Source organism: Heloderma suspectum, chromosome 1 (genome assembly GCF_057233095.1).
Source record: "Heloderma suspectum isolate Gila_16-S chromosome 1, 16-S_ref, whole genome shotgun sequence".
In the NCBI taxonomy this organism is placed as follows: domain Eukaryota; kingdom Metazoa; phylum Chordata; class Lepidosauria; order Squamata; family Helodermatidae; genus Heloderma; species Heloderma suspectum.
Window position 1 is genome coordinate 126,890,752 of NC_139458.1, and position 15,614 is coordinate 126,906,365.

Sequence of the window (15,614 nt, forward strand, 5' to 3'; positions counted from 1 at the left end):
CCTGATTGAAATGGATCTAGATAATCCGTTTCATTCAAGAGTGCCTGGAGCTGTCCTACAACCACCCGCTCAAGCACCTTGCCCAGGAAGGGGATGTTGGCCACTGGCCTATAATTGTTAACATCCTCTGGGTCCAGGTTAGGCTTTTTCAGGAGTGGTCTAATTACTGCCTCTTTTAAAGCGGCAGGCACCACTCCCTCTCTCAAGGAGGAATGACCAAGTTCATTGGTCTACCAGTGGAACAGATACCACTAGCAGAATGGGACTTTCTTGTCTTTTCCTCCCTGGTACAACCCCCCTATGCACCTGCTAAAACTGTTCCAGATGGTCCTCCAATGCTTCAGAGAAGATTTGGAGAGTGCATGATAGAGGGGCTATAGCTCAGAGTGATAGAGCATGTGCTTTGCATGGAGAAGGTCCCAGGTTCAATCCACAGCATCTCCAGGTAGGGCTAGGAAAGAATCCTGCCTGAAACCCCGAAGAGCTGACAGTCTGTGTCGATAATACTGAGCTAGATGGACCAACTGTCTGATTCAGTATAAGGCAACTTTCTATATTCTTATATTCTGTTGGTAGCTTTGGGAAGGAAACTCAAGAACTTTAGGGCCCAAATAGTTTTCTCATCCATCCTTCCAGAAGTTAGAAGAGGGATAGAATGGGAAAGCAAAATACTCTGGGTGAATGACTGGCTATGAAGGTGGTGCCAGCATGAGAGATTTGGATTCTGGGACCACAGGCTATATTTCCTGGAAGATGGGCTGTTGGCAAGGGATGGGTTGCACCTCACAAAGGCTGGGAAGAATGTGTTTGGCCACAGCATGAAGAACTTTATCAGGAGGGCTTTAAACTGAATCCTACAGTGAAGGGAGACATAAAGTTGGGGGTAACAATGGATGAAGGCTCATGCACCGCAATGGAGAGAACAGCTCTAATAGTGCCCAATAATAAATAGTCTTCACAAACTTGTAGGAAGAAAGCCAGACCATGAAGCACACTGTCTTCGATGTCTATATACTAATGCTGAGAGTATGGGGAACAAACAGAACAAACTTGAACTCTTAATACAGGAGGGAAATTTTGACTTGATAGGCATAACTGAGACTTGGTGGGATGAATCTCATGACTGGAATACAGCAGTTGAAGGATATAACTTGAATAGGGGGAACAGAAAGGGAGGTGGGGTTGCACTATATGTTAAAAATTAGGGATGTACGAAAGTCACTTACCTGAACCGAAATTTGATTCGTGGTGGGGGAGAGGCGCTCTGTCCCTCCCCCCAAAATTCTGGCTGGGGGGGAGGCGCCCCGTCCCTCCCGCTGCGAATCTTGGCTGGCCGGGAACGCAAATGGCGGCGGCCGTAGCCGCTGCTGTTTGCGTCCCTGCAGTCAGCCGTGATAGGCTACGTAAATGTTTACGTAGCCTATCACGGCTGAGTAAAAAAAGCCAACAACTGCGCGTACGCAAATGGCGGCACCCATGGGCGCCGCCATTTGCGTTCCTTATTTTGGCACGTGTAGTCTACGTAAACATTTACGTAGACTATGGCGAAAATAAGGGGAACGCAAATAGTGTAGATGCTACGCTATTTGCGTTCCCCTTATTTTTGCCATAGTCTGCGTAAATGTTTACGTAGACTACACGTGCCAAAATAAGGAACGCAAATGGCGGCGCCCATGGGCACCGCCACTTGCGTACGCGTGGGGTTGTGTTTTTTTTTTACTCAGCTGTGATAGGCTACGTAAACATTTACGTAGCCTATCATGGTGTTTTTAAAAAATCTAGCCATGATAGGCTATGTAAATCTTTACGTAGCCTATCACGTTTTTTCGGTTTTGTTTTTTTTTACTGGAAATGGCGGCGGCGGCAGCTGGTCGGAAGACTGGCTGCCGCAGCCGCCGAACCGCTGCTGAACCGCCGCCGGAGCCGCCGCCGCCACGGACATTCGCACAAGGTAAGTCCCATCCCGGGGGGGTGGGGGAGCAGACCGTTTCGCCACTGATTTTGGGGGGCCAAATGCGCTGGCATTCGGCCTCCCCAAGATTCGTGGCAAAATTCTCTGACATCCCAATTAAAAATACATATCTCTGCACAGAAATAAAGGCGGATGAGCTTGGTAGCCCCATCAAGAGCATCTGGGTTAAAATAAATGGAGCAAAGAATAAAAGGAACCTTGTGGTCGGAATCTACTACCAGCCACCCAATCAAAGAAGAGGAGACAAGGATGAAACTTTTGAAAAGCAAATAGCCAATGTTTCAAGGAAGCATGATGTAGTAGTAATGGGGGACTTCAATTTCCCCGATATTTGTTGGGAGACAAATTCCGCAAAGCATGGCCGCTCCAAGAAATTCCTGACCTGTGTTGAGGATAACTTCCTCCTACAGAAAATATAGGGTAGAACTAGAGGATCGGCTATCCTTCTCTTGACCCTAACCAACAGAGATGACTTCATGGATAAAGTAGCAGTTATGGGAATTCTGGGGGAAAGCGACTATGTTATACTTGAGTTCTTGGTTCTAAAGGAAGCAAAAGCTGAGTGTAACCAAAGGCGTACCCTGGATTTTAGGAAAGCTGATTTTAATAAACTCAGAACAATGATCAGTAAGGTCCCATGGCAAGCGATGCTAACGAGAAAAGGAGTCCAAGATGGGTGGGAGCTTTTAAAAAAGGAAATTCTCAAGGCACAATCACAAACAATTCCAACAAGAAAAAAAGGTGGAAGACAACAGAAGAAGCCAATGTGGCTTCACAAAAAAGCTAAGAAATGACCTGAAAACAAAAAAGTATATATATATAGGAAGTGGAAAGAAGGCCAAGCAACAAAGGAAGAGTACAGGCAGGTAGCACAGAATTGCAGGGATGGCATCAGGAAGGCTAAAGCTGAGAACGAGCTGAGGTTAGTAAGGGATGCTAAAAGCAGCAAAAAGGGTTTCTTCAGATATGTGCATAATAAAAGACAGAGGAAAGAAATGGTGGTTCAACTGTTAAATAAGAATGGCAAAATGGTAACAGATGACAAAGAAAAGGCAGAAGTGCTCAATTCCTACTTTGGCTCAGTCTTCTCCCAAAAGAGGGCCTATGACCCGCCCTGGCAAAGGCAAAGTACAGGCTGAAGGAGCAGGATTGCACCTTGAGATTGATAGGCATATGGTCAAGGAACACCTAATTACTTTGAATGAGTTCAAATCCCCAGGGACAGATGAGCTGCATCCTACAGTAATCAAGGAACTGGCAGAAGAACTCTCAGAACCACTGTCTATTCTCTTTGAGAAATCATGGAGGATGGGTGAAGTGCCAGATGACTGGAGGAGGGCTAATGTTGTCCCTTCAAAAAGGGTAAAAAGGAGGAACCTGGGAACTACAGACCCCATCAATCCCTGAGGAAATTCTGGAGCAGATTATAAAGCAATCCATCTGTAAGCACCTTGAAAACAATGCAGTGATTACTCGAAGCCAACATGGATTTGTCAAGAACAAATCCTGCCAGACAAATCTGATCTCATTTTTTGATCAAGTAACCTCCCTTGTGGACTGTGGGAATGCTGTGGACATAATATATCTCGACTTCAGCAAAGCTTTCGACAAAGTGCCCCATGATATCCTGATGAGCAAACTAGCTCAAAGTGGGCTAGATGAAACAACTCTCAGGTGGATCCACAATTGGCTACAGGATCAGACTCAAAGAGTGCTTATCAATGGAAACTGGGGAGAGGTAACGAGTGAGGTATCACAGGGCTCAGTCCTGGGCCCAGTGCTCTTCAACATTTGTATTAATGACTTGGAGGAGGAGGTGCAGGGAATGCTGATCAAATTTGCAGATGACACAAAATTGGGCGGGATAGCTAATACCTTGGAAGACAGAAACAAAATTCAAAGTGATCTTGATAGACTGCAGCACTGGGCAGAAAACAACAGAATGACATTGAATAGGGAGAAATGCCACGTTCTGCACCTAGGAAAAAGAAACCAAATGCACAGTTACAAGATGGGGGGAGACTTGGCTCAACAACACTACAAACAAGAAGGATTTTGGGATTGTTGTAGATCACAAGCTGAATATGAGCCAACAATGTGACATGGCTGCAAAAAAGGCCAATGCTCTTTTGGGCTGCATTAATAGAAGCATAGCTTCCAAATCCCAGGAAGTCCTAGTTCCCCTCTACTCAGCACTGGTTAGGCCTCATCTGGAGTACTGTGTCCAGTTCTAGGCACCATACTTTAAGAAGGATGCAGATAAGCTGGAGAGGGTTCAGAGGAGGGCAACAAAGATGATCAGGGGACTGGAAACAAAGTCCTATGAAGACTGAAAGAACTGGGCATGTGTAGCCTTGAGAAGAGAAGACGGAGGGGAGATATGATAGCGCTCTTCAAGTACTTGAAAGGTTGTCACAGAGAGGAAGGCCAGCATCTCTCTTCGATCATCCCAGAATGCAGGACACGGAATAATGGGCTCAAGTTACAGGAAGCCAGATTCTGGCTGAACATCAGGAAAAACTTTCTGACTGTTAGAGCAATCCAACAATGGAACCAATTACCTAGGGAGGTGGTGGGCTCTCCCACACTGGAGGTGTTTAAGATGAGGCTGGACAGCCACCTGTCAGGGATGCTCTGCCTTGGATTTCTGCATTAAGCAGGGGGTTGGACTCAATGGTCTTACAGGACCCTTCCAACCCTACTATTCTATGATTTTATGATTCTATGAATGACAACCTTGGATCCAACCTGTTCACTTCCAACTGGTGCTTAATCTTCCTACCCTACTTATTCTACTGCAGTTTAATGGATTTGCATGGGTGTGTTCTGCTTTGTTTGATATTTTTTATGTTGCAAACCTACAGTTATTATTAATTTACCTACAGACTGAAAAGCAACTGTTGAATTTAATTGCCTTAGCACATGGGTGTCCATCTAATAATAGATGGACACTGAGGTTGATGATAGTCAACCTCAGCGGAGAAATACTGAAGGGTAGTGATCTAAATAAAGTAAAATAAAGAGGAACACAGTTTTTAAAATAACAATTACCTTTCCTCTGAAGATCTCAGCTCTTAGAGCTGTTCCAGTATAGATAATAAAAATGCCATGCCACCACAGCTTTTCTCAACCATTAAAAATGTATATTATGGAATTTACATCCTACTGCAGAACATTTAAGCATCTAATCCTATGTGTATTTAGACAGAAAAAAAGTCCTACAACACCCAGCATCCCAGAGTCCCATCTTCTAGGAACTGTGATAATGTAATATTAATTGAAAGTGTGCTTTACCAGATAAGTTTACATATTGAAGGAGCTACACAAGCAGCTATTTTAGATGGTGACATTTCAGCCTGAGCCCGGCGTTGATCTGAATTGCAATGTCTAGTGATGAGGTCCATCACTTTCCAGTCGTTTGCCATCTCTGTGAAAGAACCCGCAATCTTGCCATTCCTTTTCAATGCATCATCTCCCCTTTTGTTTGTGCATGTACCTGGTCAGGGTAAGAAGGTCACTTTGAGCGAAGACTAAGAAGGCATAAGCATCTGTAAACTTCCTAATGCAAAGAAAAGTGCTGTCTGCCTATTATGTTTGGAAAAACAACCCCCCCCCCCAGTTCTGTTCCTTACCTCCCCTGGATTCTCCCCATGCTCTTCTCCAACCCCTTTTCTCCTTTCCTCTCCCTCCACTACTGAACTATGACCTCTCCAACTAGGGATGTAGGAGAAATCTGCAACAGAACCAGATGAGTTTGGATTTTTATTAATCTGACCCATAGATTCCACAGTGGACTGGTTTTTCCCGTCAGGCAGATTCTGCGGACTTGTGGACCATTTTTCTAACCTTTGGGGAGTTTTGTGCAAATTTTGTTGGAGAAAAATATGCCCCCCAAAACCCCAGTCAAAAACATGGATTTCCCCCATAGGCCAAAGTGTGATAATGCACATTTGGGGGAGATTGTACATTTTGTGCGGAATTTGCACATTTTGTGCGGAATTTGCACAAATTCAAAAACTAAAAACAAACAAACCACGATTCCATTGATGGGCAGATGATGAAACAAAAGGTACCTGACAACCCATGAAACACAGATGGAAGGGATTTTACACAATGCGTACATTCCTACTCCCAACTCAACAAGTTCTTCTGACCCCCTCATTACAGAATAGAATGTGATTAAAAAACAAAACAAAACAGATGATAGGGAGCTCTGACTCTCTCTCCCTCTCCTCTGTCCAAACTTCTCCAATACAGACAAATACTTAAAAGGTAATATGAATGAACAGAGTACTTCAGCTATTGGGCAGTACAGAAATGTAATATAAACAAACAAACACACCAATGGAAGGACTGTTAATATAAGTAAAACATGGCAATTTGGCACATCTACCATTTTGTTTGTGTGCAATACTTACCACATTGCCCTTCGGTATTGTCATAAAAAGTCCTAAAAGGCAGGTTTATATAAAAAGCAAGGTGAGTATAGGTGACGTGAAGTCCAGTTTCAGGTATTTTAACCATCAGATATTGACCAGAGATGGTAATATCAAAGCCATCCATTGAAAAAGGTGGAGTGATTTCTTTATTGTTATACAGAACCTTTAAAAAGGTAATGAAATGGAAAGATCAAAACAAGCCAACAAACCTCTTGAAATATCCAGTCCATAAAAAGGATTTGGGGCCGGGGTGGGGGCTTAGCACCATGCATGTTCACATTAGCCTTGCCCTCCTACAGCCTTGCCTGGTTTGGCATTTTCACTTCCTAAGGGGGAAATCTTTGTGCTCCAGTGCTGATGAGGGACAGCACACAGCCCTCCCCGAGCTTTAAAGTGCACTACAGGTGAAGATCTGCTGGTACGTGCCATGTTTATTTGTAGTGTTAAGCCCTAAGTGAGTGTTCCCTCAACTGCAACATTAAAACAAGAGAGCACTTGCCTGCTAAAGAGCAAACAAAAACGGAAATTAAAAACTGTGCACAGCATAGACGTGTGCATGAAGGAAGACCATGTCAACTTGCCAGCCCCACTGCACACTAAAAAAAACCCCAATCACAGTTGATGCATGAGCTGGGGGAAAATTATCTTTCTGTGGGGGAAGGGAGAGATAAATTACCCCGCAGTGTATCTCAGTGGATGTCTTTGAACCATTCATTGTTTTCCTTTGGTCTCCCTCTCTCCTCAATGGATTTTTGTGAGAAATTAGCTTAACACTTCATGATCCAAAATGTGTGACAGAAATTATTATTATTGTTTATTGTTTAATTTATTGACCATTTATTGTTTAACTTATTGATCATTTATTGTTCAGTTGATTAACCATTAATCTCTACATGAGAAAAACACAGCAGAACATTTTGCAAACCTTCCCCATTCCTCTTCATTTTTCCCCCCACATCTCTATAAAAAATATCTGATTTTGGTCATATGATGCTTATTAATACTTTATAAAATAACACTCACAAAAAATCTAATACATATCTTACCAGGTTGCCTTCTTTTCCATTTTCAGCTCCTTGTGTCAAAATGACTATGGAGTGATTGTAAAATATGAAAAGGGTCATAGAGCAAATAGCTCTATCTGTGGAAGCACAATAGTGATTGTCCATGTGGATCCAGAAGTTCTGAGAACCAGGTCTGATTGGTTTCATCAGGACAAAGGTACAATTCCCACGGAAATTATAATATGATCCATCAAATGTTATATAGTGTTGATTTCCCCATCCACTGCAGGCACCTAAAAATAGGGATGTCAGAGAATTCCGCGATGGATCTCGGTAAGGCTGAATGTCAGTGCATTCGGCCCCCCGAAATCCATCATGGAACAAAGCCCCCACCCCCCCACCCCACGAAATGCGCACTGGACGAAGTCCCCGCCACCCCCACCCCACAAAAGGCGCGTGAAACGGAGCACTTACCTGCTCCTGTCCGTGCTGCTTTGCAAATGGCGGCCGTCCTGCGGCCGCCATTCGCTTCCTCCTCTTCATAGCCGTGATAGGCTATGTAAATACTTACATAGCCTATCATGGCTAACGCAGGGACACCATTTGTGTCCCTGCGGAGGCCGTGATAGGCTACGTAAGTATTTATGTAGCCTATCACGGTGGGGGGGGGAACCCCAGCATACGCAAATGGTGGCAGCTACCGCCATTTGCGTATACTGGGTTTTTTCCCCCCCTGCCGTAGTAGGCTACATAAGTATTTACGTAGCCTATCACGGCAGGGGCAGGGGAACCCCAGCGTAAGCAAATGGCGGCAGCTACCGCCATTTGCGTATGCTGGGGTTTTTCCCCCTGCCATGATAGGCTACGTAAATATTTACGTAGCCTATCATGGCTCAATACAGGGACGCAAATGGTGGCTACGACAGCCGCCATTTGCATCCCTGCAGGGCTGCCCAGCGGCCGGATGTCCAGCTGCAGGCAGCCGGACAGGATTCCGGTGGGAGGGATGGAACGCCTCCTCCCCGTCGAGGATTCCAGAGGGAGGGACGGAGCGCCTCCCCCCCCACCGCGGATGCCCCTGCACGGAGCCAGGTAAGGGATTCGTACATCCCTACCTAAAAAGCACAAGCAAACCTATCGCATTTAGAATATGAAAGCCACAAGGATGGACCAAAAGGCTACCAAGAGCCATCCACCCATTAGTCCATCACACATACATTAAAAATTTAACACATACAATCCAGGCAACAATATGCCACAAACAGAGAGAAAGAGCATCCAAATGCACGGAAGTAAGGCTCCTGCAGAACACATTGGTCCGAATCAAGGAAATACAGCAGCTGAGTCCACTGGAGATGTCCTGAATGTAAAACTAGGTGCTTGTCCTTCAGTGTCACATCATGCTGAAGCTTTGCAAAGAAATCCACAAAAGTTACAAGCCCACAGGAATTCTTACTGCTCTCTTGTTCGCAGAAATCTATGCTCATCATTTGCAGCACATCAACAGCTTGAAGCAAAACAAAAAGAACCAACTCTTTCCCAGTTTACAGACATTTCTGTGCTAGAGAACATTCTTACAGACCAGAGGCAATCTGCTAAATCTGCGAGCCTATCCTGTATAGACGTTAATCCTTAGCAATTTTGTAGTGCATTTCGATTGTTCATAATGCTTCACAATAGAGCAACCTTCCCCAACCTGGTGCTCACCAGATGTGTATGACTACAACTCCCATCATCCCATATCTCTTATACTATTTTACACTATTTCCAGTGGAGGCTGGTGACTCCAGTTTCAGAGGGGCAATTATTCGATTCAGTGTTTTAGTTACCACCAGCCAAAACTAAAGATTCTATCCAAGGTGCTGAACCCATTTGGGGGATAAGGTTCACCACCTTGGAGAGCACCTTCAGAGTTTTAGCTGGTGGTAACTAAAACCAGAATGGAATCACTATTCCTCTGGAACTGGAGTCACCAGCCACCACTGACTATTATAATTAAACCATACAAAAGCTGATCGTGTTGACAAAGCAGGGACCGAATGCTCTGCTTTGCTAGCCCATCTGTGTGTGTGTGTGTGTGTGTGTGTGTGAGAGAGAGAGAGAGAGAGAGAGAGAGAATGTCAGTGGTGCACCTAGGGCTAGCCTTTGGGGCCAAAGTCCAGAGCCCTGCAGGCTGGGCTGGGTGGGGCAAATACCACCCAGAAAGTGGCCAGTTGTGAGGACATCAGGGTAGCAGTCACAAACTCCATTTTATTTCTGTAGTCATAATGATGGTACCATTTAGGTGAGTTTAAAATGCAAAATTGCACATGCTCAGAGTCTTTTATCGGGGTTGGCTTGGCAAACATTCTAACATATAAGTAGGGGTGTTGGAGAAATCTGCAACGGAACCAAATGAGTTTGGATTTTTATGAATCCGACCTGCAGATTCTGCAGCAGACTGACTTTTCCCCTTGTCGGGCTTGCAGACTGTTTTCCCAACTTTCCCGAAATTTGTGCAATTTAGTTGTAGAAAAATGCACACACACACACACGCAAACCCCAGCCAAAAATGCACATTTCCCCCAATCTGCGAAACACAGATGGAATGGATTTTACATAATCTGTACATACATCCCTACGTGTGTGTGTGTGTGTATGAGACAGAGACAGAGACAGAGACAGAATGGCCATAGCTCCACCCACTTTGGGCTTTGGCCCTGCCTAACAATGGCATGGGGCCCGTGACAGGTTTCCCCCAAGGCAATGCAGCCCTTGGGCCAGAAAGGGTTCCCCATCCCTGTTTTAAAGTCACAAGTTACCTCACCAGTTATTTTAGCTTTAGCATTATGGAATGTAAGACTTGCTCCAGTATCACTTACACTGACACTCCAATGCTTCACAACAGCCAGCTGCATCCTGGTTTTTTACAAGCGGCAATCCATTAACACAGAGTTTAAACTTTTGAGGTGGGCAGTGCACATCAGATACTTGAATGTGTTTTCCACCTAAGCAAGTGGCGATTTGGCAGCTTCCAAATTTCCATAATTCTTGAAACTGTTGATTCATTAAAAAAAAAACAACCACAAGAAATAAGAAATTAGTACAATATGCCCTACCTTGGTACTCAATCAGTTCAACTTAACTGAGTCATAATGTACACTATGCCACAACATTCTACAATCAACAATTCACTGTGTCCTTCTGTCTTATCATCTGTATTAAAAGCATAGCTGGTTTTAGATCAGGCTTTTCATTCCTTCGTCATTGTTCATACTATACACAAATGCATGTCAGTGAAGAAGAGGCATTTGTTTGTTGCCCTTACAGACATAGCCAACCTTTGTAGGCAACCTTTGATACTCTTGATAGAGAGAAGTGCATATTACCTTTTGCGCTTGTTAAAGCTCTGCATTCTGATACTCCCTGAACGTTAGAGTTCCCTGTGAACCAACTCCATCCCAATGACTTGGGAGGTGAAGCAGGAGTGAATCCTGGCCCCATTTCTATTTCTTTATTAATGATATCATCCTGGAACTCAGTGGTTCTCATTTCTCACACCCAGGTTGGCTTACACAGACTGTCAAAAACTCAGTTTGACTGTTAAAAGTTCAATATGAATTATGACAAAACTACTGGAATGTGTTTGTTTGGTATAAAACATTCTTGGCATTTCAATTCACACAAATTGGAAATAGTGAAAACTTATGAGATTATATTTTCCAATACTGGGGAATGGAAAAACCGTGCTGCTACTGCTAAGTTGAAGCCTGAGTAATCAATGTTAATGGTGTGTTAATGTCCTGAAGGATGTCAAAAACTAATCAGGTAGCCTCATTGTGCTCCAGGATTATTTATGGTGCCAAAATATGCAGGTTCTATGGGGTATCCAATTTTGTGCCCATCCAGAATAAAATTCTTAGAATCATGTTGGGTGCCTTCATCACCACATCCAGTATTTTTGAGAGTAGAAGCCAGGATTGTTCCAAAGGGTCAACTTGCAATTCTTTAATGATTAGTGTAAATAGGTCTATGCCTGATTTGTATAATTTCCAAAAGTCTGTTTTGAAAGCAGCTTGGTCTTCTCCATTAGTATAATTAATTCAGTCTGAACAGCTTCTCAAGTACTTATTTTGTGGAGCCAGACTGCCTGTTGCAAAGTTGGTATTCAAAAATAGATTGCAGGATGTATTTTCTTAATGCAAGCAACCTGCCTTCCTGGCAAATGACATCTTCACAGTATGTGAATTTCAAGTACAGGCATGGATCTGAAAATTATCTAGCAGATGTAGATGAGTTTCCTTTAAGAAATGGGCTCATTGTTTTTAGATTACAACAAATACCTCTTGCAATTCTGGACAGAAGATACCCTCCCACACACACACACACACACACACCTCTCTTTGAATTTGAGGATTTGGGGAAATTGAGGTTGTCCTACTATACGTATTGACCTGTCCAGGAACCGTGTGTGTGCAGGATAACTTCGTCCACTGACTACTAAAAGATCATGGCCACTGATCCAACCTACAAAACAGATTGTTTAAACTTGCAAACGATTGCAGAAGTTCATGCATAAAGTTGCAGCCTTTGCTTTGCTAAAATGAGTTCAAGCATTTTTGACCCTCACGTGCTTGACTGTTATTTGATTATTCAAGGCGAGTCTATCTAATGATCTGTATGTGGATTCCTGCTCTATGCATATTGTAGATTACCATGTATGAGTATGGCAGGAATTTAAAACATAATTCAGACTGTTTTCAATTTTGTTATGGCTCAGGACTGAAAATAAGCTAATATATGATCTCTCTCTCTTTTCTTGAGACCAAATATGACAGTGAACAACACATTCTGTTCTACCTGAGCTATCAAAAGTGTTACTTGCTCACCTTTCTAGGAGGGATGAGGTCAGTGCAATCACTCCCTGGAGTAAGTGCAGGAACATGAACTCCAGAATAGGGAGGAGGCTTCTTCTCACAATTCTGAACATTCCCCTTACAAGGTCTGCTAGAGATCATGGCAAGTTTGCTTGGGATAGGAGTGGTAGAGAATGAGATACATTCTCCATAGCTGAATGTAGTCTGGCATGACGTATTACAAAAGGCATAAATACACCAGCCTGGAGCATCCATTGTCACATACTGGCTCCTGCCTAAAAAATCCAGATGAATAGTTAGAACAACAATATACATCAATCTTGAGATAAACACCATTACATAGCACAGGATTGATCATTTAAAAAAAAAACAGTTGTTCACCAACATCAACTGTTATTAATAATCTGTATGGCAGAAGTGTTGAACTTCTTTCAGCCCAAGGGCCAAATTCAATTTAGGGAGAAGCTCTTGGGGGTCGCATTCCAGTGGTGGTCAGGGCAAATGGCCAAAGGGGCAGAGCTGAAAATACAAAAATACCAGCATACTTTATCTTAAAGCTCTTACTGCCTGTAACTAAGCTGTACGAGGGTATTTCAATGTTTTAGCATGGAGAAAAGAACTGCACAAAAGCTGGAAAACCACCAATGATCCGTGGTTGGGGGAAGGGCGGTGGTGGCATCTGGGGCCTCCCAGAGGGCCAGATTTCGCCCCTGGGGCTGAGGTTCTGCACTCCTGCTATATAGGTTCACAATGACTACCCACAGAAAAATGTTAAGGTTAGGGATGTCAGAGAATTTCGCCACGAATCTCGGGGAGGCCGAATGCCAGCGCATTCGGCCCCCCGAAATCAGTGGCGAAACGCTCTGCCCCCCCGCCCCCCCCGGGACGGGACTTACCTTGGGCAAATCCTCCTGGCGGCGGCGGCTCCGGCGGCGGTGCGGCGGCGGTGCAGCGGCGGTGCAGCGGTGGCGGCCAGTCTTCCGGCCGGCTGCCGCCGCCGCCATTTCCAGGAAAAAAAAAAAAGTGATAGGCTACGTAAAGATTTACGTAGCCTATCACAACTAGATTTTTTTAAAATACCGTGATAGGCTACAGAAATGTTTACGTAGCCTATCACGGCTGAGTAAAAAAAAAACCGTGCGTACGCAAATGTTTACGCAGCCTATCATGGCTGAGTAAAAAAAAAACACCATGCGTACGCAAATGGAGGCGCCCATGGGCGCCGCCATTTGCGTTCCTTATTTTGGCACGTGTAGTCTACGTAAACATTTACGTAGACTATGGCGAAAATAAGGGAAACGCAAATAGCATAGCGTCTACACTATTTGCATTCCCCTTATTTTCACCGTAGTCTACGTAAATGTTTACGTAGACTACACGTGCCAAAATAAGGAACGCAAATGGCAGTGCCCATGGGCGCCGCCATTTGCGTACGTGTGGTGTTTTTTTTTTAACTCAGCCATGATAGGCTACGTAAACATTTACATAGCCTATCACGACTGACTGCAGGGACGCAAACGGCAGTGGCTATGGCCGCCAGCATTTGCGCACCTGGCCAGCCAGGATTCAGGGGGGAGGGACAGAACGCCTCCGCCCCAGGCCAGAATTTCAGGGGGGAGGGACGCACCACCTCCCCCAGCCAGAATGTCGAAGGGGAGGGATGGAGCGCCTCCCCCCTGGCCAGAATTTCAGGGGGAAGGACGGAGCGCCTCCCCCCCACCGCGAATCAATTTCGTGAGAAGGTAAGTCACTTTCGTACATCCCTATAAGGTCACAACAAGCAAATAATCCAAGTATAGGTTTTCATGAGTTAGATTTGTAAGTGTGTATCATACACAAATCAAACAGATGGCTTCCATCCAAGCTTTCAGACGTCTGATGGCAAAAATAAAGAGCAGAGGCATTTATCCTTTGTTCAAGAGACTACTCAGCCCATATGAAGATACAAATAATTAAAATGTGATTTTTACTTTTTAAAAAGAAAATAAGGAACTAGTCATGTGTCACTGCAGAGATTGGAGTTATTATTTTTTAAAAATAGTATGTCTAACTGCACAGAAGCTATTTCAAACGCAGATTGTCTTACCATTAGTTACCAGCTGTCCATTTACATTACAGAAGCATGGGGTGATTCTCATTTCTGGTTTTGCCGGTGAGGTTGTGGGAGGCAGTGTCCATTTTCCTAAAACAGTTTGAAGCAAGAAACATCTAAATTCTTATTGTAGATTTGAAACCTCTCCAAAATAGAGGATAAGCAGTAGCCATACTTGGCAGATTGCACCCACATTAATCAACTTATTTCAGTTCCACACGCACACACCATGTGTAAGAACTGGAATCTTGCCAAATTTAACCTGACACTCTATATGGGTTATTTTTTTGTTCGCCTTTCAAATGCCGATATGAATAAATCTTACATCAAATCCTACATCTATTGAATGGCAGAAGACATCATTTTACTGAGAGTTAGGGCCGATATACATTGCGCCCGCCATCACAATGAATTCGGTGTCCCGTTGGGTTAAACACTCTCGCATTAAAATGTGATTATTCACACTCACTCACCCATTTTCCCCTTTGCAGTGCTTCATCGAATGTGCGAGCTCGGTTCACAGTCGAGCACTGTGCTGTTTTCCTGCTGTTTTCCTGCACGCGCTTGCCTGATCTTGGATGCTAAGCGGGGTCGGCCCCGGTCAGTAGTTGGATGGGCGGCTGCCTGGGAATCAGGCTTCCTGCACTGAGCAGGGGGTTGTTCTATCCCCTCAAATGAGACTAAGTTTTACCCCCTCCTATCCCCCGCTCAGGATTTTTTTTTTTAAACTAAGGCATTGTCCTTGCAGAATTGGGGCTTCTCCATGATTTTTTTTTTCTAATTCAGGCATGATCTTCGAAGACTCGAAGTTGTAAAGCCCATCCAACTACTGACCACACACATACAGCCCTTTGCTTGTTGCTGAGGAAACGGGGGCTGCTGAGGAAGCTATGCGATCAGTAGCCGGAAGAAGACATGGGATCGTCAAGTAGGGATGTCAGAGAATTTCTCCATGAATCTCGGGGAGGCCGAATGCCAGCGCATTCGGCCCCCCGAAATTGGTGGAGAAATGGTCTGCCACCCCCCCGCCCCCTCCGGGACGGGACTTACCTTGCTCGAATGTCCCTGGCGGCGGCGGCTCCGGCAGCGGTTCAGTGGCGGCGGCGGCTGGTCTTCCAACCGGCTGCTGCCACCGCCATTTCCAAGTAAAAAAAAAAACCAAACGTGATAGGCTACGTAAAGATTTACGTAGCCTAGCACGGCTAGATTTTTAAAAAACACCGTGATAGGCTACGTAAATGTTTACGTAGC

The 15,614-nt window shown here is 44.5% G+C and overlaps 1 protein-coding gene across 1 annotated transcript in view; it reads right to left on the reverse strand.

Moving 5' to 3' along the window:
* LOC146357828 (mucin-5B-like) overlaps positions 1 to 15,614 on the reverse strand; it is a 128,541-nt gene that overhangs the window by 42,164 nt on the left and 70,763 nt on the right. Inside the window, exons 30-35 of the mRNA XM_084851447.1 lie at positions 14,358 to 14,453; positions 12,284 to 12,546; positions 10,277 to 10,451; positions 7,458 to 7,708; positions 6,391 to 6,574; positions 5,267 to 5,468 (exon numbers count right to left, since the gene is read on the reverse strand). Coding sequence (XP_084707573.1) covers positions 5,267 to 5,468; positions 6,391 to 6,574; positions 7,458 to 7,708; positions 10,277 to 10,451; positions 12,284 to 12,546; positions 14,358 to 14,453 — 1,171 coding nt within the window. The remainder of the gene's footprint in view (positions 1 to 5,266; positions 5,469 to 6,390; positions 6,575 to 7,457; positions 7,709 to 10,276; positions 10,452 to 12,283; positions 12,547 to 14,357; positions 14,454 to 15,614) is intronic.